This window comes from Raphanus sativus, chromosome 6, assembly GCF_000801105.2.
Source record: "Raphanus sativus cultivar WK10039 chromosome 6, ASM80110v3, whole genome shotgun sequence".
Taxonomy (NCBI): Eukaryota; Viridiplantae; Streptophyta; class Magnoliopsida; order Brassicales; family Brassicaceae; genus Raphanus; species Raphanus sativus.
The window spans coordinates 12975045-12998484 of record NC_079516.1 but is presented as its reverse complement, the minus strand read 5'-3'; the positions used below and the strand labels follow the sequence as shown (position 1 = coordinate 12998484).

General features: G+C 38.8%; 3 protein-coding genes and 1 pseudogene across 3 annotated transcripts; all 4 read right to left on the bottom strand.

Moving 5' to 3' along the window:
• Positions 1–6270: 6270 nt before the first annotated feature.
• Positions 6271–7307, bottom strand: LOC108812219 (probable carboxylesterase 120). Its single transcript, XM_018584411.2, has one exon. It carries the CDS (start codon positions 7261–7263, stop codon positions 6280–6282), a length of 984 nt encoding a protein of 327 aa, XP_018439913.2. The 5' UTR covers positions 7264–7307; the 3' UTR covers positions 6271–6279.
• A 1130-nt stretch (positions 7308–8437) lies between these two features.
• LOC108807833 (probable carboxylesterase 120) lies at positions 8438–9402 on the bottom strand (annotated as a pseudogene).
• A 1933-nt stretch (positions 9403–11335) lies between these two features.
• On the bottom strand, positions 11336–12205 carry LOC108807832 (probable carboxylesterase 120). Its single transcript, XM_018580076.1, has one exon. The coding sequence runs from the start codon at positions 12203–12205 to the stop codon at positions 11336–11338; it is 870 nt and encodes a 289-aa protein (XP_018435578.1).
• A 1750-nt stretch (positions 12206–13955) lies between these two features.
• Positions 13956–17890, bottom strand: LOC108812218 (DEAD-box ATP-dependent RNA helicase 7). The gene is made up of 9 exons (XM_018584410.2): positions 17356–17890; positions 16122–16256; positions 15709–16032; positions 15470–15624; positions 15285–15396; positions 15099–15200; positions 14697–15023; positions 14532–14626; positions 13956–14465 (listed from the first exon to the last, which is right to left on the bottom strand). The coding sequence occupies exons 1-9, from the start codon at positions 17806–17808 to the stop codon at positions 14156–14158; spliced, it is 2013 nt and encodes a 670-aa protein (XP_018439912.1). The 5' UTR covers positions 17809–17890; the 3' UTR covers positions 13956–14155.
• Between the last annotated feature and the right edge of the window lie 5550 nt (positions 17891–23440).

Here is a 23440-nt window from a genome sequence, read left to right as displayed (position 1 = left end):
GATATGGGCTTACAAAATATGGTGTTTAAATTAAAAGCCCAGAATAGAAAAACAAAAAAAAGCCCAGACGGAAACAATGCTGACGTGGCGCGCAGGGAAAGCCTCAAGTGCCTCATTATATTATAGATTCGAGCACACAGAAGAATTACCAGCTAGACCAAAAAAATAGAGAAGTTTCAAAAATACATAAACGTTAGGTAAATAACTTTTGTCTTTCAATGACTAGTATAAATTATGTCACATCCTCCAGATCACATCAATATTACAAACATTCTGCTGATCAATCTACTGTTTGACCACAGTTGAAATGGATAGCAGTTTAGCTATAAATATACCATATAAAATTCACTAAGAAGAAAGTATAACTGATGAATTAATAATATCATCATTATAATTCAAATTACAAAAAAAATTGATATTGGAAAAACAAAAGATTTTCCCTTGAGTTATTTTTTTTTTTTTTGAAAAAAAAGGGTTAAACCCGGGTCACTATTGGAACCAGACCTAACCCCCGGGGAGTCGCAAGCCCGCGGATGGACTCCTTCTCCTGCGCATTCAAATGGGTCCTAAAGCATGGACCCATATCCGCGTTAGGTGAACAGAACAATGTGACTTAGTTTCGCATAGCAGGAGGATCGAACCTGAAACGTGTTAGCGTCCCAGGCCCGTCCACTGCCACTTGACCACAAGGCCCGTTCCCCTTGAGTTATTCATTCATAGAAAAAATGAAGAAAGCAAATAATAGATTTTGACACATCAAGAAAGCAGTAGTAGTAGGGAAACTATGTGATGTAAAGGATACATTCTATTAATCATAGGTATACATATTTATACATCATACACAGAGTGATTATAGGAGGAAATCTAGATGATTGATTTACAAGAATATACAATATTGATGATATGATCATCTTTCCTTAATACACCCCCTCAAGATGTAGGTGCCTTGGCAACACCAATCTTGGAAGTAACTTGTAGGAATGGTGCCCGCGGCAAGGGCTTGGTCAAGCCATCTGCTAGTTGATCCTTAGAGGAGACATGGGCAACGCGAAGTGCTCCAGCAGTCACTTGGTTTCTGATAAAATGATAATCTAGTGCTAGATGCTTCATCCTTGAGTGAAAAACATGATTTGCACATAGATATGTGGCACCAACATTGTCACAATAAATGACTGGAGGACCTTTTATATGAATCCCAAGCTCTACTAATAACGAACATATCCATCTCAGTTCAGCAGAAGTGTTAGCGACTGATCTATATTCAGCCTCAGTAGATGATCTAGCTACCCCATTTTGTTTCTTTGAAGACCAAGAGATGGGATGCTTACCAAGATAAACGATGTAAGCATTTGTTGAGACGAAATCATCAGTGTCACCTACCCAATCGGCATCTGAATAGGCATGTAGAGAAGTGTTATTGTTGGAACTGAAGAAGAGTCCATGAGAGGCTGTTCCAGCAAGATATCGCAGTACTCGCTTAGCTGCTTGCCAATGATCAGTTGTCGGAGCATGCATGTACTGAGAGAGCTTGTTGACAGCATAAGATATGTCAGGACGGGTAAACGCTAGGTATTGGAGGCTGCCCACAACAGAGCGATATTCCTTTGGATCCAACAACTTAGTACCCGAGGTGATGGTAAGTTTGGGGTGAGATGCCATCGGCGTGGCAACAGGATGTGCGTTTATCAGCTTGAACCAAGAGAGAAGATCAAGGATATACCGACGCTGGTGGAGATGTAACCCCTGTGGTGTGCGTATTGCTTCTATGCCCAGAAAGTAGTTAAGATCCTCCGGTTCTTTAACTGAAAAACGTGTTGCCAGAGACTGCAAAACCTGATTCAGGAGAGCCATGTCGTTTCCAGTAACAATAATATCATCTACATAAATGAGCATGTAGAGAAGACTGGATCCCTTCCGAAGTATAAAGAGTGATGTATCAGCCAGAGAATTTATAAAACCTGACTGAAGGAGGTAGTGACTGAGTTCCTGATACCAGGCCCGTGGTGCCTGTTTCAGACCGTAAAGCGCCTTGTGGAGACGGCATACATGGTGAGGAAGATCGACATCAACAAAACCAGGAGGTTGAACTGTGTAAACCTCTTCAGTGAGCGTTCCTTGGAGAAACGCGTTATTAACGTCAAGCTGCTTAATTGGCCAGGAACGACTCACAGCGATATCGAGGACAAGGCGTATCGTGGTCGACTTGATCACCGGACTGAATGTTTCAGTGTAGTCAATTCCTGGAAGATGCGTGTAGCCTCTTGCGACCAATCGAGCTTTATACTTGCGAACAGAACCATCCGGATTGTACTTTATTGTAAAAATCCATCTACAGCTGACTGGGTTTGGTTCGGCGATGGTGGAACCAGAGAGAAGGTGCGGTTACGGACAATTGAGTTGAACTCATCGGTGACGGCTTTTCTCCAGCGGGGATCGGCTAAGGCTTGGGCTATGGTTTTGGGAATAAATGGTTGGGATTGGGAGAGAGTTGTGGAGTAGGCATATTTAGAATTGGGTTTAGATATACCTTTCTTGGCTCGGGTTGTCATCGGATGTTGGTTTGGCGGTGGTTCTGTTACTGTTTGAGAAGGAGGAATCGAAGATGGAAGACTGGTGGGATTAATTGGGCATGTAGTTGGGAAAGGTAGTGGAGAAGTATTGGTTATTGGGCTTGTAGGAATGGGTGGGGTCTGATTTATTGGGTTTGAGAGATGGGTTCTGGTGGTTCTGATTGGGCCGGAGTTGGGGGATTTTGGTTATGGGCCACGGGGGGGGGGGGGGGTGATAGGTTTGTGGGTTCAGGTGGAAGAACCGTATCAGTCGGAGTTGGCAAATTCGGAACCGGTGGTGATTGACCTGAACTCGGAGGCGACGGAGGAGGAGGAGCTGTTGCCGGTGGAGTCGCAGTCGTGGGCACCAGAGTAGCTGGAGGAATCCAATCAGATACTTGATCCGATGGAGGAGGAGACATTTGAGAAAGAGAAGGAAACGGAAAGGAGTCTTCGACAAAACGAACATGACGAGAGACATAGAGGCGTTTAGAAATTGGATCATAGCAAAGGTATGCACTCTGTGTTAAGGAGTAACCTAGGAACACACATTGAGTGGAGCGAGTCTGTAATTTGTGAGATTGGTAGGGCCTAAGCCACGGGAAACAGAGGGAACCGAAAATTTTGAGTTTCTGGTAGTTTGGTTGTGTTTTGAAGAGGAGAGAGTAGGGAGAGTGGAGAGAGATAACAGGTGATGGCATTCGATTTATGAGGTATACAGCCGTAGAAAACGCATACGACCAGAATGTATTTGGGATTTTAGCCTGATGAAGAAGAGAAGAGCCAGTTTCAACAATATGACGGTGTCTCCTTTCGGATAACCCGTTATGTTCTGGAGTGTGAGGAGGAGTGGTGAGATGTGAGATACCCGACTCAGAGAGAAAGGAGCGCAGGGCAATGAACTCCCCACCATTATCAGAGAAGAGAGTACCAATTTTGGTTTGGAATTTGTTCTCGGTTAAGGTTTTGAAGCGTATGAATGTTTCTTTTACATGAGATTTGAGTTGCAGAGGGTAGAACCAGCAGTACCGAGTAAAGTGGTCTACAATAAGAAGATAGTGTTTGTATTTGTCAATGGAAACAACAGGAGATGTCCATAGATCAGTAAAGAGGTATTCTAGTGGACGAGTGGAGGAGATAGAAGTTTGAGAAAAAGAAAGCTTATGGCTTTTATTTGAAAGGCAATCAATACAAGACAAAGGTTTGGAAACAGAATCTGAAACAGGTAATGAAAACTTAGATAGAATAGTTTTTAAAATTTGAGAAGAGGGGTGACCCAGCCTTGAATGCCAATCAGACAGGGATGTTTTGACAGTAGGAGTAGCAAAAAACGATGAGGGAGAGGCTTCCACGACTGGCCACACATACAGCTCTTTATTTGTAGTTCCTTGGAGTAACCGAGCCCCCGAGGTCAGATCTTTCACCTGAAAATGAGAGGGGAAAAATTCCACAGACACTTTATTATGATTGCACAACTTATAAACTGATAGCAGGTTCTTATGTATGTTAGGGACAAGAAGGACGTTTTTAAGAGATAGGGATTGAAGGTTTGTAGGAAGAGAAAGAGAACCAGTGTTGGTGATCTGGAGACCACTGCCATCACCAATGAGAACCTCTTCACCACCAGTGTAGGGCTGATGAAGTGCTAGGTTGTTCAAGTCGGAAGTGATGTGGTGTGTAGCACCGAAATCAAGGACCCAAGGCTGTGGGACTGCTGTGAGCGCCATGTTGGCTCTCGGGTTCCATCCTGGATTGGAGGACTGAGGCGTGGGAAGCAAGCCTATCTGTGAATGCTGCTGGAGTTGTTGCAGCTGGTTGCAGTGTTTGGCGGTGTGACCTTGAACTCCACAATACTGGCATCTGCCAAGATATGGCCTGTATGAGCGATTTGGAGTGGTGGTGGGAGCATTGTTCCAGTGCTGCGGAGGACGTTGCTGCTGCGTTTTGGAGTAGTGCTGCTGCTTGTGAGAGGGACGAACATGGTTCACATAGTTTGCAGAGATGGGAGCGACTACAACAGGTGCGGCAATGACAAGCTTAGCCTCAAAGTTGATTAGTTTTTCATGAAGCTCAGTCAAAGAAGGTGGCAAATCACGACCCTCAGTTTGCTCAATCACTGGCTTGTACTCATCGGGTAGGCCTTGGAGGATGTAGTCAACTTTATCTTCATGATCAAGAATCTTACCAAGAAGAGCAAGTTGATCAAAACGTGAGGTGAGACCTTGTAGGTACTCATCCACAGTTTTGGTATCTTTGGTCCACTGTTTAACTTGATTCATCAGTTGCTTGATATGACCACGTGTTGGCTTTGCGTAGGTAGACGCAAGAGTTGTCCACACACTGGCTGCAGTAGACGCCATGGACACAATAGGCTGGATGTTCTGGGAGATGGCACCAAGAAGAGCACTGAAAATCAACTTGTCTTGCCTTTTCCAAAGGAGATGAGCCGGATTTGGTGTGGTGACATCATCGGTGGTGATAGTGGCGTCCGGTGCGGTAGCTGATTCATCAAGGAAATGGGATAGTTCATACCCATCAAGTAGGGCGTGAACCTGACGGCTCCAGACCAGGTAGTTGGTTGATGACAGCTTGGTGATATTGGACATGTTGATGTGAAGCAAGTTGTTGGTTGCACTAGGAACAACCACTTCAACAGAGGAGCTGGTGTGTGAGTTCGACATTAAGGAAGAAATGAGAGAGACGAGAAGAAGAAAGAATGAGAAACAGAGAGAAGGCGGCGAGAGGAAAAAAAAATTAGAGATTAGGTAAAACCTGCTCTGATACCATATGTGATGTAAAGGATACATTCTATTAATCATAGGTATACATATTTATACATCATACACAGAGTGATTATAGGAGGAAATCTAGATGATTGATTTACAAGAATATACAATATTGATGATATGATCATCTTTCCTTAATAGAAACTATAGAGAGTTTTTGATCTGGCCTCTGCCACCATCACCACCATTGCGAACCAAATCTACCCCCACCTCCTCCACGACCAAACCGATCGATTTCCACCTTGGCCACCACCGCGAACAAATCTTATTTGCTCTCCTTCTCCCTCAAGAAGTTTCTGCAACTCCTTAATTAAATATAATACATTATGTTTATATATTTATCATCAAATCGTGTGAGGTATTCATTTGTAATATTAGTTTATGATTATAATCCCTACACAATTAATAAGAGAATACAATTTAGTTGTTTAAAAAAAGAAGAAAAAAAATCTATATTTAAAACCCTTCAATTAACTTATAATTCATCATTATACAAGTATAAATGGTCTCCAAAGGAGCATCCATTTGCCCTTGTTCGTCCTCTCACATGTTACTATAAATGATACGAAATATTACAAATATTATTCTACAATTTAGAATTGTATATGCATTATTAGGATTCAAGTAATATATGCTTAACAATACTCTTTGTATTATGCTGAATAATTATTATAAAAAGATTCATTAATCTGTATAATATGTCTTCACCAAAACTTGGAATGATCAACTGAGTAAAACCATCGATAAACCCTTATTTAGACCACTAAACAGGCCTTCTACAGCATTGGAGAATATAAATGTCTTAACAAAAGAGAGAGCCTATTGGGTCTCCAATAATTTTCTTATTTATAAATTTTCCACAAACCAATTTATAAAGGTAATCTTTAAATGGGCCTAAGATATTGGGCTGGCCTCTAGTATAAGCCTTTTTGAAAAAAAAGACATTACGGTACAGAAGAGTAAATGAGATTTCTGATGGAAGCAAACAGAGTTTCACTCTTGGTCGGATCTCCGAGCTCAGCACCGTGAACATCGCCGTCGGTAAAACGCTCCACCACATCAACTCCCTTCTCCTTCATCAACTTCGCCACATCTCTCTGCCTATCTATCATCGGATCTCTTCCTCCTCCGCTCACCATCACCTTCCATCCCAACCGTCCGATCACCTCCATATTCACCGCTCCATCTCCCACCGTCGGATTCGAATACTCGTGATCCCGGTTGGCTCCGACAGGGAGACAAAGCTCCCAGCAAATGTCTCCGACGTTAGGCGGAAAAACCTGATCGTTCTTGAGAGTGATCTCGGACTCGCACCGCTCTTCTCCACCAAAGAAGGGATGGTGTAAGATCAGTCCACGGATACGTAAAGGGCTTAGATCCGCTGCGAAGGCGGATCTAAGCCCGACGTTGTAGGCCAAGTTGCCACCGGCGCTTGTCCCCATGAGGAACACGTTATCGAGATCGGCGTGAGATTTGATCCACTCGTCGTCGGAGGTTCTGATAAACTCCAGAGCGTCCCTCCCGTCGTCGTAAGCCGCCGGGAGTCTGTGCTCGGGAGCTAGCCGGTAGGAAGGTGACGCGACGACCGCGTTGAGCTCACGCGCCATGAGGTTGCAGAAGTCGTGGAAATGTTTTAAGTCGACGCTGCAGATGACGAAGCCTCCGCCGTGGTAGTAAACTATTAGAGGGAGTTTTTTAGATGGTACGTCGTCGTTTAGTGCGGCGGTGGGGACGTAGAGACGCATCCACGTGGAGATTGAGTGGTTCACGGTGATGTCTTTGGATGCGACGGGGATTTGCGGAGAGGGGGGATCAGGTGTGGCTGGGACGCCCGTGAATCTGGTGGGGTCGCGAGTGATGGAGCCATCTGGATTCTTTACCATGCTCATATGTGCGTAAGGATCGGAGACTGGAGATGGCTCAGACATCTTCGGAGTCTTGTGTTGTGTGTTGTGTATGAAACTGATACTTGAGTCTTGTCCGATTTTATAGGCAATAAAAAAATAGCAATTAAATTTTTCCATTTATTTCATCTTGAAAAAGATTGGATAATAGTCTAATACTTTGTATAGTCAGTGGGTCCGAAAGTTATGTAATTATTATAGAAACTGGATTTTTTGTTTTTGAAAAAAGCTCTTTTGAAGGTCAATTACAGTCAATAAAATGTTCTTTTTGTTAAAATGCAAATTAACAACAGATCATTCTTTTACGTTAACACTGAAATAATTTGTATACTTGAAGTGAATGATTCAATTTACTCCTAATTTACGTGATGAAAATGTTGTAATGCAACTCTCTTGGAGAAAGAATGAGACTAAAACTACAGGAAACAACAACAATGACATTGCAAGTGGAGAAAACGTAGTGCTCTTTGCTTTCTTTTTGTGCATTTAAACAAGAGATTTTTCTTGGTTCACAATCGCTGTCACGTCTCTTTCATTGGTTAAGAAGTCGCAGAAAATTCAATGCACAAATCTAATTTGAAGTTTGGCAAATCATATTTCAAGAAAGAAAAAAACATAAAATAGTAAAGCGTTCATGTGCTACAATTAAAACCCTTAGATATACGCATATGTACATAATTGTTTTTCTTTTTCTAAATTCAAGCACACAGAAGAATTACCAGCTATACTGAAAAGAATAGAAAAGTTGCAAAAATACATAAACGTTAAAGTCACTTTTTTCTTTCTATGACTAGTTCAAATTTGCAAGATAAATTATATTCACATCCTCCAGATGAAATTAATCTCACAAGCATTCTTCTGACCAGTTTAATGTTTTACCACAGTTAAAATGGATAGTTACTAAGTATAACTATAGCTTAGAAAATCCTCAACAATTAATTTCTATAATTTGTTTTATTTAAAACTTGAAACCAGATATCTCCTAAATAAAATCATTAGAAAGCCCATATCTAAACCACAAAATAGGTCTTCCCTAACACTGGAATATATAAATGCCCATGCCAAGTTCCAGGAGAGAAAACAAAAGATGTCTAACAAAAGAGGCAGCCTCTTGGGCCTCCAATATTATTCTTTATCATCATCACGAACTAATACACGAAGATAATCTTTATAAGGGGTCTAAGATATTGGGGTGGGCTGGGCCTCTAGTATAAGCCTCCTTATTTTTTTAAAAACGTTACGGTGCAGAAGATGAAATGAAACTTCTGATGGAAGCAAACAGAGTTGCACTCTTGGACGGATCACCGAGCTCAGCACCGTGAACATCGCCGTCAGTAAACCTCTCCACCACATCAACTCCCTTCTCCTTCATCACCTTCGCCACATCTCTCTGTCTATCTATCAACGGATCTCCTCCTCCTCCACACACCATCACCTTCCATCCCAACTGTCCGATTATCTCCATATAATCCGGTCCATCTCCCATCGTCGGATTCGAATACTCGTGGTCCCGGTTAGCTCCGACAGGGAGACAAAGCTCCCAGCAAACGTCTCCGACAGCGACAGCAGGCTCGCACCCGAAGAAGGGATGGTGTAAGATCAATCCACTGATATGTAACGGATCGAGTAGATTGGTGGCTCTAACTCCGACATTGTAAGCCAAGTTACCACCGGAGCTTGTCCCCATGAGGAACACGTTGGAGAGATCGGCGTGAGACTTGATCCACTCGTCGTCGGAGGTTCTAATAAACAACAGAGCGTCAACTCCGTCGTGGTACGCAGCCGGGAGTCTGTGCTCGGGAGCTAGACGGTAAGAAGGTGACGCGACGACCGCGTTGAGCTCACGCGCCATGAGGTTGCAGAAGTCGTGGAAGGGTTTGAAGTCGACGCTGCCGGTGACGAATCCTCCGCCGTGGTAGTAGACGACGAGAGGGAGTTTCTTTTTGGAGGGACGGAGTAGTGAGGCTGTGGGAACGTAGAGACGCATCCACGTGGAGTCTGGTGGTTGGCTTACGACAATGTCTTTGGATACGACTTGAGGGGAGGGGTCGGGTGCGGCTGGGACGCAGGTGAATCTGGTGGGTCACGAGTGATGGTGCCGTCTGGATTCTTTACGATGCCTATGAAAGCGAGAGGATCGGAGACTGGAGATGGTTCGGACATACTTTGTGTCTTTTTTGAATTGTAAGTCTTCTGGTGTTTTATGAAACTGATACTTCGGTCTTGTCCCGCTTTTATAGGCGCTATAATATATTAGTAATTAAATATTTGAATATTATTTTGTTCAACAAAAGCTTGATATCACGAATTATAGTGTGAAATGATATATTTTTGCTTGAGAGTCTAATACTTTGTTTAGTGGGTCAGAAAATTATCTAATTGCGTTCACTGGTTTCGTAATTGTTATAAAAATGGATTCGGGTTTAAAAAAAGCTCTTTTGAAGGTTAATTACAGTGAATAAAATGTTGTCTTTTTGTTAAAATGCAAACTAATAACGAGTAGATCATATAGTTTACGTTCACCCTAAAATATTTTTTATATTCGATATGAATGATTTAACTCAATTTATTGATGAAATGTTGTAATGCAACTCAAGTGGAGAAAGAAAGAGACTAATTACAGGAAACAACGACAATTAATGAAAATTGCAAGGGAAGAAAACTTAGTCCTCTGTGCTTTCTCTTTTTGTGCACTAAAACAAGAAGAAATACCTATCTTGGTAGACAAGTCGTTGCATCTCTTTCATTGGTTGAAAAGTTGCAGAAAATTCAATGTACAAAACTAATATGAAGCTTGGCAAAATCATATATCAGGAAAACATAATAATAATAATAAAGCGTTAATACACTACAATTAAGACCCTTAGTTTTATGCAAATGCATAGAATTGTGTTTTTTTTTTAATTTCAAGCACACAGAAGAATTACCAACTAGACCAAAAAAATAGAGAAGTTGCAAAAACCGTTAGGTAAGTAACTATTGTCTTTCAATGGCTAGTCCAAACTTGCAAGATAAATTATGTTCGCATATCAATTCTACAAGTATTCGCTGATCAGTTTACTGTTTTACCAACACGTGAATGGGTAGCAGTTTAACTATTATTATACCATATGAAATATCATTCACTGCGAAGAAAGTGTAACAGATGAATTCATACTTTTATCATCATTATAATTCAAATTACACAAAATTGATAGTGCAAAAACAAAATAATTTTCTTAGAATTGTTCCTAAGAAGAAAAGAAGAAAACAAATAATAAATTTTGCCACAGCAAGAAAGCAGTAGTAGTAGTAGTACTGAGACTATAGCGTTTTGATCATTGGTTAGAGTTTTCACCGCAACCAAATCTACCAACACCACCGTGTTCTAGCTCTTGAAGTTTACGCAACTTCTTAACAAGTCCTCAAATATAATACATTATAATGTTTATATATTTATCATCAAATCGTGTGAGGTAATCATTTGTAATTTTGTTTTATGATTGTAATCCTTACCCACTTAATAAGAGAATACTATCTGGTTGTCAAAGTAAAAAAGAAAGAAGAGAATACAATCTATATTTAAAACCCTTCAGTTAATCTATAACTCAATATACAAGTAAATCATCTCCAAAGGAGCATCCGTTTGCCCTTGTTCGTCCAAGTGTGGAACATTGAAGTACTCTCATGTTATTATAAGTGATAAGAAATATTACACAGATATCATTGTACAATTGAGAATTTTACTTGACTTACGAGGACTCAAGAATACTACTTTTTAATGAAACTCATGCTCTTAACAATACTCTTTGTATTATGCTGAATAGTTATTACAAATCTTTTTTCTATTAATCTGTATACTTTGCCATCTCTAAAACTTTGAACGATCAACTGAGTAAAACCATTAATAAACCACCACTAAACAGGCCTTCCATAACATTGGTGAATAGAAAACAAGAGATGTCTAACAATAGAGAGAGCCAGCCTCTTGGGTCTCCAATATTTTTCTTATTTATAAAATTTTACACAAACCAATACATTAAAAAGGTAAATATTTAAATCGGCCTAAGATATGGCGCCATACGGTAAATATTTTATGGATTTTTTTAAAAAACCTTTACGGTGCAGAAGAGTGAATGACATTGCGGATGGAAGCAAACAGATCAATGAGGTTAGGAACATCGCCGTCAGTAAAATGCTCCACCACATCAACTCCCTTCTCCTTCATCAACTTCGCCACATTTCTGTGCCTATCTACCAACGGATCTCCTTCTACTCCACTCACCACCACCTTCCATCCCCTCTGTCCCATCACCTCCATTATGTCCGGTCCATCTCCCACCGTCGGATTCGAGTACTCGTGATCCCGGTTAGCTCCGACAGGAAGACAAAGCTTCCAGTGGGCGTCTACGCTGTTGAGTATACTTGGAGGATCCGCATTGACTTCAGACTCGCAACGCTCTTCGCTTCCGAATAAGGGCTGGTTTAAGAACAGTCCACGGATACGTAAGGGAGCTAGATTGGCGGCTCTGATTCCAGCGTTGTAAGCCAAGTTACCACCGGAGCCTGTCCCCATGAGGTACACGTTAGAGAGATCAGCGTAAGATTTGATCCACTCGTCGTCCGAGTATTTAATCCACTCCACAGCATCCACTCCGTCGAGGTACGCCGCCGGAAGTCTGTGCTCGGGAGCTAGCCGGTACGAAGCTGACGCGACCATGGCTTTGAGCTTCCACGCCATAATGTTGCACAAGTTGTGGTCGAGGTCGAGTTTGATGCTGCCGGCGGTGAATCCTCCGCAGTGGTAATAGACAACGAGAGGGAGTTTTTTAGGAGAAACGCCGCCGTTTGGTGCGGCTGTGGGTACATAGAGACGCATCATTTTTGACTTTGAGAGGTTAACGGTAATGTCTTTGGATACGACGGGGATTTGCGGGGAGGGTTCAGGTGTGGTGTAACGATCAGAGGCTTGAGATGGTTCAGACATATCTGTTGTCTTTTGGATTATAAGTCTTCTGTTGTGTATGAAACTGATACTTCAGTCTTGTCCAAATTTATAGTGCTAATAATTGCATTATTATTTTTCAAAAAGTAATTGCATTATTAGACTAATTATTATCTTTTTTTTACACCACTAATTATATTATCTTAAAAAGCTAAAATATATCTAGCACAAATTTCTTTTGGCAACTATAAGTATATATCTATCTAATACTACTATTTAATTACGAATTACTGTGTAGAATTGACATGTTTGCTTGAAAAGCTTGAATAATACTCTAATATTTCTTTGTTTTTTCTCTCTCCCAACTAAATTTTCATTTATTCAAATCAAGATAACAAAAATTGTCAACTGTTATTAGAATATTTATTTAGAGGGTCGAGAAAAGTTACCTAATTGAATTCATTATTTTTTTTCCTAGTTACTATTAAAAACTGGATTTGGGTTGAGAAAAAAAAAAGCTCTTTGAAGTTTAATTACAGTCTGTAACAAGTTGTTTTGTTAAATGCAAAATAGCATCAGATCATAGAGTTAAGTTAGCAATGGAATATTTTCTCTGATGTAAACGATATTAACACTATTTACCTGATGAAATATTGTAATGCAACTCAAGTGGAGAAAGAATTAAGACTAACTACAGGAAACAACGAGAATGACATTGCAAGGGGAGAAAACTTAGTCCTCTGTGCTTTCTCCTTTTGTGCACTAAAACAAGAGACCTTTCTTGGTACACAAGTCGTTGTCAAGTCTTTTTCATTGGTTGAAAAGTCGCAGACTAATGTGAATGATTTAACACAATTTACTTGATGATAGTATTGTAATCTAACTGAATTGGAGAAAGAATGAGACTATTACTAATGTGAATGATTTAACACAATTTACTTGACGAATTATTGTAGTGTAACTGAATTGCAGAAAGAATGAGACAAACTAAAGAATTTAACGACAATGACATTGTAAGGGGATACTTCTGTGCTTTCTCTTTTTGTGCACTAAAACAAGAGACCTTTTATGGGTTCACAAGTCGATGTCATTGGTTGAAACTAATTTAAAGTTTGGCAATTATATATCAGGAAAGAATAAAGATAATAAAGTGTTAAGGTACTATAATTAAAGGAAAGCCTTGGTGGATTTACGTATAATATGAAATTCATGCACACTGACGAATTACCAGCTATACTAAAAAGAACAGAGAACTTGCAAAAATACATAAACACTTTTGTCTTTCTATGACTTTTTTTTTGTTCAGCTTCTTTCTATGACTAAGATAAATCATTTTCACATCTTCGAAATCGCATCAATTTCTCTGATCAGTTTACTGTTTTACCACACTTGAAATTGATAGTTTATAGTATCTTTCAGAAAGAAAAAAAATGGTTTTTATCAAAAAAAAAAAGAAAAAAAAATGGATAGTTTAAGTATTTAATTATAATTTATAGCTTAGAAAAGATAATTCAACTATGAAGAAACGATATATGATGAACTAATAATTTTATCATTGTTATCATTCAAATAACACAAGATAGGTAGACGGACAAGTTGACAAAAAAAAAAAAAAGGTAGACGGACAAATCTTACCCTTAAGGTTGTTCACAGAGAAGAATCTCAGGAAGAAGAAAAAAACAATAGATTTTGCCATAGTAAGAAACTAGTTCAAACTAGCCAGTTAAATCATGTTCATGCTAGTTGTATTGGTTAGTATAGTTTAACTATAATTATAGCATAGAAATGATCATTCACCATGAAGAAAGTGTAACTGATGAATTAATAATTTTATCATCATTATCATTCAAATAACACAAAATTGATAAGGGGACAACAAAGAACTTCCCCTTTTAAGTTGTTCAAAATAAAGAGAAGAGGAAAAACACATAATAATAATAGATTTAGCCATGGAAAGAAAGTAGTAATAGTAGCGAAAGTTATAGGAGTTTTTCACCATCTCTGGCCTCTGCCACCCCCACGACCAAATCTACCACCACCACCACCACCACCTCCACGACCAAACCTACCCCCACCACCACCAAATCTTCTCTGCACTGGTTCACGCTCTTGAAGCTTAGGCAACTCCTTGACAACCTCCAAGCTCAGACTCCCAGCGTTCTTCTGTCCAGCAGCAATAAACTGGTCTACATCTGATTGCACAACATCAAAAACCGCACCTCCGTCTAGTGTCATAGTCATCCCTTCAATCAGATTAACCTTGTCATCTGGTAAGACTCTCCTCAGCATATTAAATGCATTTCTGCAAAGAACCACAAATCATATTAGTATTTATTTTCTTTTCACAAGCAGAGAGAGAGGAGCTTACGTTGGTGTGTATATGGGTCTCCCTGCTTCAAGATGTAGTGTGACATGGTTCTCCATTGATGTTAGAATCGACCTTTTCTTAATCTCAGTGAACCCCTGCAAAATAAACAACTCTTTAGTACTCTCCTTTTAGGACTAAAGACAATGCTTCAAAAGAAAAACTAACCGCGGTTTTTGCGAGAGCTTTAGCAAGGAGTACTTCTGCTGACACACCAGAGCTCTCCAGCAGCTCCTTGGCAGCGGCCATAAACGCAGGAACCACAGTGTCACAGACTTGTGTGATCTTCTCAGCAGCTTCCATACCAACAGCCTTGGCGATATCATTAGGCTGCGGCGCTGAAACATGCTCAAACTTTATCCCAGCTTGTTTCTCAATCCTCGACACGCCAGACTTTCTAGAATCGTACAGCATGACAGCAACTCCGGTGTTGCCTGCTCTCCCTGTTCGGCCTGAACGATGGATGTAGTCTTCAACATCACGTGGAGGCTCACACTGAAAACAGAACAAAACAGAACTGTTAGAACACCAAAGAAGGGTTAAACAAAAATGATTAGAGCTGCTACTGACCTGGATAATTAGCTGCACGTCGTTGATGTCTAGACCACGAGCAGCGACGTTTGTAGCAACCAATGTGGAGAACTTTCCCTTTCTGAATCCAGCAAGAGTAATCTACAAACACATGAGTCATCATTAAGCTTTGCCTGAGCCATTCCAGTAGAGGATAAGATAAGAGAGAGAGTACAATAACATTACCTCACGCTGTGATTGTTGGATGTCACCGTGTAAAGCTCTAGCCCCAGGCAATAAACCAGCAAGCTCAGAACAATGGTCTTTAGTCTCGGTGAAAATGATTGTACTACCTCCACTGAACAATAATAATAAATAATTTGTATAAGAGACTTAAACAATTAATCTTTTAGTAATTATTAAAGTGTTACCTGCTGTATAAGCTGATGATGTCAGGAATCAAGCGAGACATGGCTTGCCTACTGCAGGGAAGAGCAATGTGTCTAACGCTGTTACTAGCCTTCATTCTATCATTACCAACGAGATCAATAGTCTTCTTATCTTGTTTCAGAAACCTCGAAGCAATCTGGTAGAGTAGCAAGAAAAAAGATAATCAGGTAACAAGTAAGCTTTAACGGTGAAGAAAGAGTAAAGAGGGAGGAGGACGCACGTTTTGAACCCATCCTGGCAAGGTAGCACTGAAGAGAAGCGTCTGGACTTTCTTAGGATCCTCAACTTTCCCTAAGATAAGTTCAACGTCGTCCACGAATCCCATTCTCAACATTTCATCAGCTTCATCGAGAACACGGAACTGAAGATAGGTCAGGTCAAGGTTTTGCCTTTCGATATGATCCTTGACACGACCGGGTGTTCCAACTACAATGTCAACACCTCTCTTGAGTTTGCTCTGCTGAGGAGGGTAAGGATCACCTCCATAGACACAGCAAGAAGTTAACCCAACGGATCCTCCGTATGCATCAAAGTCAGCAAACACCTACACAATGTAACAACACCGTACCCATCAATAATAACTAATTTTGCTTCATAATAATTTGTAATAAAATCCCCTCAAAAAGCCTTTACCTGCTTGGCCAATTCTCTGGTTGGTAAAAGCACCAAAACACTTGGTGGCCTGCCGTACCCATTCTTCCTCTTGTTCTTCGAAGGTCCATTGATCAATGACTCAAGTATAGGCAACACGAAAGCCAATGTTTTACCCTGCACCACACCACATACGATCAGCAAAAGCCTCCTCCAAACAAACATAATATTGCACTAATTAAACTAAAATGAGATAAAGTATCAAACTTTCAGCTAAAAAGTAAAAACTGATTTAACTTAGACAATCTAAAGCCTCAAACTTTGAAGATTTCAGACCAAACAAACATAAGATTAAACTAAAAATGACAATAAAGTATCAAACTTTCAGCTAAAAAGTAAAAACTGATTAACATAGACACTCTAAATCCTCAAACTTTGAAGATTTCAGACCAAACAAACACTAATAATGACAATAAAGTATCAAACTTTCAGCACAAAACTAAAAACTGATTTACTTAGACACTCTAAAGCCTCAAACTTTGAAGATTTCAGACCAAACAAACATAAGATTAAACTAAAAATGACATAAAGTATCAAACTTTCAGCTAAAAACTGATTTAACTTAGACACTCTAAAGCCTCAAACTTTGAAGATTTCAGACCAAACAAACACTAATAAGGAAAATAAAGTATCAAACTTTCAGCTCAGAACTAATCACAGACTAACTTAAGCACTATAAAGCCTCGACCTTTACAGAGAAAAATGTGTTATAAAAGCAATAACATAATATTACATAATATTACACTAAACCAACATTAGATTAAAGTAAAAATGAGATAAAGTATCAAACTTTCAGCTAAAAAGTAAAAAACTGATTTAACTTAGACACTCTAAAGCTTCAAACTTTGAAGATTTCAGACCAAACAAACATTGATTAATCTAAAATGACATAAAAGTAACAAACTTTCAGCTCAAAAGTAAAAGCTGATTTAACTTAGACACTCTAAAGCCTCTAAAGCCTCAAACTTTGAAGATTTCAGACCAAACAAACATTGATTAAACTAAAAATGCCATAAAGTATCAAACTTTCAGATAAGCGGTAAAAACTGATTAACTTAAGACATTCTAAAGCTTCACACTTTGAAGATTTCAGACCAAACAAACATAATAATGACAATAAAAGTATCAAACTTTCAGCTCAGAACTAATCAGTAACTAACTTAAGCACTATAAAGCCTCGACCTTTACAGAGACCAATGCGTTATAAAAGCAATACCTGACCAGTACGAGCCCTTCCGACAAGATCAGCACCATCGAGAACCATATCAAAAGTGCTCGCCTGAATCGGGAAAAGAGCCTCGATACCCTTCTCCTTAAGTTTCTCCTTCAACGGATCAGAGATTCTGAAATTCGAAACGGCGTTGGGGTTATGAACTTTGACATCCTCTTCCTCAACGCTCAGCTTCGCCTTCTTGCTGCTCTTCTTCTTCGAGCTCTCCAACGGCTCCACGAGCTCAGAGCCCGAATCGCTGCTCTCCTCAGCAGAGGCCTTGCGCTTCTTCTTCTTGCTCTTCTTCTTCTCGGAGTCTTCTCCGTCGGAGGAGTCGGAGAGCTTCAGCTTCTTCGATTTCTTCTTCTTGGAGTCGTGCTCTGGTGTGGTTGTCTCCATCTCCATGGCTGTCGGCTTCTTCTTCATCTTCTTCTCCTCGGATAAAGCTAATGAAGGCATATTGAATCTCTCGTGGTTTTGAGAGATAGAGGCGGTAGAAGATGAGAGAAGCAGAGGAGGGAGACGATTGTAGGGTTTGGTTGCTTGTTATATAGTTTCGAGTTATGTTCAAAACCCTAGTATAACTAAAACTCAAGTGTTAGGATTGCTTGCCGTTTTTTATGCTGATGGGAGAATGCGTGTCGGTTTTAGTTATTTATTCGTAATTTTATTAAGTTTAAATGAATGCTGTTATGTACCAGATTGTGATCGACATAACCGGACCGACCAGGACCGTACCGACCGCAGGAGATAATGCTTATCGACTGTTATACTTATCCACTTAAGATAAACACGACCTGATATATATATATATATATATATATATATATATATATATATATATATATAAGACCTCTGGTCAAGATTAATAAAAAAGAAACACGTTTCCCCACTTAGTTTTATAACACGTTATCAGCACGAGTTGCTCCCTAAACCCTAGAAGCTAGCTGACGGCCACAATAACCATAATTCCACCGCAACTTCAAACCCTTCGTTCTCTACAACCGTAAGGATCCAGACAACGAGTAATATATCAAATTAAAGCCCTCCATGATACGAATCCAACGCCGCAAACTTCACATCGATCTGATCTCAGACGCGCCCTCAAGCTCCATTTCAATACGCGCGGCCAATTGCTCAAAACCCTAATTCTGGTGCAACTTCAAATCGATCTTTCTCTCAAACCGTAAGGAACCAGACGACGATCCAGATATCAAATCGAAGCCCTTGACGAGACGTATCCAGCGACGGAAACCCTGTGTCATTCCGATCTCAGACGCGCCCTCACGCTCAGCCACAGTACGCGCCATCAGCTGCCCAAAAAAAAAAAACAATAAGCAGTCCGCAGCTCTCTCCTTCTTTCTTTGTGGTGGTCCGGTTTCAGATCTTCTCAAACATAGGTAAACTAATCTGAAACTCTAAAAGAAACTCACAGATCGAATTTGGACTTTGTGTTAAAGGTTATGACAATTAAAATCTTGCAAAACCCCTAACAACTTAGATTAATAAGTCCAAACCCATCCATGAGTAAATCGGAGCTCTTAAACCAAAAGTTCGATCAAGAGATTGTTAAACCAATTAAAATCACAGCCTAAGTGATTTGCTGAATCTCATAAACCTCTTTGATCTTAATGATCAAATCGATAAAACCTAGAAATCGATCAATCCCCTTTAAAATCTAAATCTGATCGATTTCATCAAAAAAAAAAACCCTAATTTTTGATTAACTTGAAATTCGATTGTTTATTTGATTGTTTGATAGAAAATTTCGAAAAATATAAAATTTCCATTTATAGAAAGTTTCGAAAATAAAAAGTTTCCATTTATAGAAAGTTTCGAAAATATAAAGTTTCCATTTGTAGAAAGTTTCGAAAATATAAAGTTTACTTTTATAGAAAGTTTCCATTTTTAGAAAGTTTCCTTTTATAGAAATCTCTTTTTCTGAAATTTCTTTTTATAGAATTTTATGGGAAACTTCTCTGATTCATTGATCATCTAGAAATGTTTTCTAAGATTGCATCATAAAATGGAATCCCTAAAAGGCCTTGAAACCTTTTGTTTGAAAATCATTAAAAAGGGGCCTTGAAAACTCTAAATCCAAATTGATTAAAGGTGTATGATTGATTTTCATGTTTGTTTGAATCAATTAAGTGTTGATTCACATCTTAGCCGTGTGACTTTGAATTAATATTGCTAGAAGTAATCATCTGAAATGGTCGTGTGACCTATTGCATCATAACTTCGATTATTTTGCTTGCATCAATACTTATTAAAAAAAAAAATTCTTCTTTGGTGCGTGTGATAAGAAGTATTGATATGAATAATAAAATTTTCTAAAAATATTACTTAACATAAATTAAGACCTGTTTTGGATAATGTGATTTCAGATGTCGAATTTCGAAACTTCAGATAACACTACCCTAAAATCTTTATGGAGATAATTGATTGAAAATGGCAAATGAACACTTCAGTAGTCCTGATGTCAAGAGGACTCGGACAGTGTATTAATCAAGGTAATTATGTAACTGAAAGTGAAAAAAAATAAAGCCATAACAATTATGTGCTATCATCTCACTAAGGATCTGAGAGAGCAGTATGAAAATACTAGGGATCCTTATGACCTCTGGTCAAAACAAAATTTCAGATTCTCAATGGTATTATGGCAAAATGCCATGGATAAATGAAAGTTTCTCAGGTTCTAGGATTTTGAATCCGTGGACAAATATCATTCTGCTCAAATGAGAATCACCTATAGTTTTAAACTATGTGCTGAAGTGGTAACAGAAGAGGACTTATTTTATATGACCTATTCCACATTTCATTTAAAGGATATGTTGTTATCACATAAGTCTAAAGGTTTCACGACCTATAAAGACTTATTATCATGCCTATTGACAGCCGAGCAAAGAAAGCAGAAAATTCGAGATACCATCAACTGATTGATAAAATTCAGTAAACATACATTGAGAAACAAGACAGTGATATGAAACCTCCTGAAAACATTGAGGATGAAAATGATATATAAGAAAAATCTGAGGAAGCGTATGGAAAATATAAATTGTGAGGTTGGCTTATACATTGATTAAAGAATCAAAGATTCAGACATTCTGATTTCATGTTTTATGTTTTGATTTGATTTGCTTGTCATTTATAAAATTTATAGCAATAATAAAAGTTGATTCTGGTCTTATATTATCTTGCTTGATTTACTTGATAATTCCTTGATTGATAAATGAAAATTTAGAAAATGAGTATAGTAATTAAAATTATCTGACCAAATGCATTGCCTAAAAGGGGCATGAATTATTCACCCAAATAAAAGACCCATTTGAGTTATAAAGTTTTGAAAATGAATGGTTTCCACATTGAACCAATGAGCAAAGGAAAAAAAAAGTTCCTTCAAGATTATAAATAAAAACCGCCCAAGGCATAGAAATGGTCGAGATTGTACTCCCGGCTGGTCTAAACTATGCTAAAAGATCAGTATGATAAAGGCAAAAGGCCTAGGTAACCAGATAAGTTGACCACGAAATTTTATACACTTTATGGCATGACTGGACTAGCCATCCAGGTCTTTAAAATTGATGCAAAGATTGATATCGAAAAAGGAACAAAAGAGTTATCCCAAAGAATCTCACATTGTGTAACATGTACACAAGGTAAACTCAATAGGCTATAATGTTCCAAGCATCTAAAAGATTTATAAGCATGTTCATGAGGGGGAGAAATGACACTCCCGTGGTCCATGAACAACACTAAAAATCCGAGTGACATGGTCTATGACCATGATAGAACTTGGCCGAATTCTTTGTGATACAAAGATCACTAGCTAATGCTTGGGAACACATGGATTTACATGTAATAAAAATATGCATCAGGCCATATAAAATGAGCATAGATATTCCCATCTAAGAATGATAAAAGGGTCATGATCCAGACATAGACCATCCTAAGAGATTATGTATAGACCACCACAATAATATGTGCCGTCTAGGATGGAACCTCATAAGAAGATGAGATAAAATTGGGAATATATGTTGGATATGAGAATGTCTTCCTCCCACGATTTTATAAGAGACCTTGAGCCAAAATATGGGTGATCAGATTAAGGCCAGGTTTACGGATTACATGATGAATCCGACTATCCAACATCAGGGGGAGAAAGAAATAAGCTGGTACAAGTATAAAGAGAAATGGAATGGTATTAACCATCCTTGTCTTGGCAAGATCCTGGGACCAGAGAATATGATTTAAGACGTCCAAAGAAAGATCATACAAAGCTAGCTAAAAGAATGCCAGACAGATTAGACCCAAAAAGAAAAGAAAAGAAAAAGAATGACTAAGTCATACCAGCTTAAGCACCACGAAGTTAATGTCCTATAAGAGACATAATCAAGTTGCTATAAAGTCTAAAGATAGACCAATATGTTCCATAAGATAAGGAACCTCGGAAATAAAAAGAAAGGTGCATAGAAATGACATAACCGAGGTCATAAGAGCAACCAGACCAGACATTGAGATAAAGCTGCACAGCTAAACATCTAAGATACCAGACCATGTAGTTTGGGACGCCAAACTGCAAGGTAAATGAAGGTTCTTAGTAAGAATGAAATCTCTAATCGATTAGTTCATGTCTGGAACACAATGGAACACTATAAAAGAAGTGTCGACACATAAAAGATAAAGATGCATAAGGAAATAGCACTTGAGTTTAAAAGATATAAGCGAGGATCAGAACCCACGAGAATACAAGAATGCATTCATAGACTAAAGGAAACCGTGGGGGTTCAAAGAAAGATTCAAAGAATCTATAAAAGAGATGGGTGTATTGGCCATATATAGAAACACCATCGGATAAGATAAAACTAGTGAAAAATAGGTCCTGTGTGGAAAAGAAAAGAAATCGTGAGACATGGACTAAGGTGTTCATATTCCTATTTAAAATATTCAAGGAATGGCTTGATTACACGAGGATACTCACAGAGACCAAAGGAACAGATTATAAGGAGATATACTCCTATGTGGTGGATGCTACTACAAATTCGAAAAGGTCTGGATATAAGTGAGAAAGAAATGTAGTAAGTAGCATATTGATCACTGGATAAAGAAATGATAAAAGTATCAAAAAGATGAGAAAAAAAATTCTCATAGAATAGTTTTGTTCCTAAGCTATTCATGGACTGAAACAAGGCAGCTGCAAATGATATGAAAGACTAAGAAAATACTTAGTACAATCAGTCCATAAATCCTTACAAGAGATATTATAATTTCTTGTGTATATGATTATACTAAACCAGCCCAAAGAGGAATGGATTGGTTCAGGCAAATTATAAACCATTGCTGCACATTAGCCAACGCAAATTCTATCAGTGGTTGGTCGATATATCAATATGAACCGACCAGATCGACCATATCGACCAGCATATGTAATACGGCTAAAGGGAAAATCGACCAGCATATGGTAGTACATAAAACGTATGGTCAAGGACCATCCAAACAGAGTATATGGGACTACTAGATGTCTATACATCCGTAAAGAAAGAAAGAAAGGAACCAATCATGTCCAAGTTTGGTCGAGGTTTATGGTCCGACCAAGTTCCACCAAAGTATAAGGTGGACCACACCATATAATTGCAGTATCATATCCGGACCATATCTTTATATCAGGCTGCAATACCTTAGCCATATATGAGTATATTGACGTGTGATGACAAGGTCTATGACTTAACATGTATGTTTTCGAAAACATAGCATTGTCTACGACAAAATGAAAGATGTCATAAGACATCATCCAGAGATAGTGACTAGAACAATGTCTGAGTCAATAATAAAATGAAAGTGTCCACGGTATGGCAAAGCCATGAGACTAGAGGAACCGTGGGACATGAGAGGACCTGCAAAAAAGATTTAATCACAGGATAGAGGTACATCCAAGTACTATTGATTTATATATTAATGAATAAAGTAATCTATTGATTTTTTTGTCAACAATCTATTGATTTATATATTAAATTATTTTTGTATTATCTAAACCCGAAAAAATGAGATTATATCAAAAGAGAAGAGGAGTGATACAGTACTATGTTCCATG

What these genes read in the sequence shown, in the direction of transcription:
- LOC108807832 (XM_018580076.1), bottom strand. Translation starts at nt 12,205, where the DNA reads ATGTCTGAACCATCTCAAGCCTCTGATCGTTACACCACACCTGAACCC.
- LOC108812219 (XM_018584411.2), bottom strand. Translation starts at nt 7,263, where the DNA reads ATGTCTGAGCCATCTCCAGTCTCCGATCCTTACGCACATATGAGCATG.
- LOC108812218 (XM_018584410.2), bottom strand. Translation starts at nt 17,808, where the DNA reads ATGCCTTCATTAGCTTTATCCGAGGAGAAGAAGATGAAGAAGAAGCCG. An exon ending in TGCCAGGATGGGTTCAAAAC is followed by an intron (nt 15,625 to 15,708) that starts GTGCGTCCTCCT and finishes CTACTCTACCAG; the next exon opens with ATTGCTTCGAGGTTTCTGAA. An exon ending in AAGCTCTCGCAAAAACCGCG is followed by an intron (nt 14,627 to 14,696) that starts GTTAGTTTTTCT and finishes TTTATTTTGCAG; the next exon opens with GGGTTCACTGAGATTAAGAA.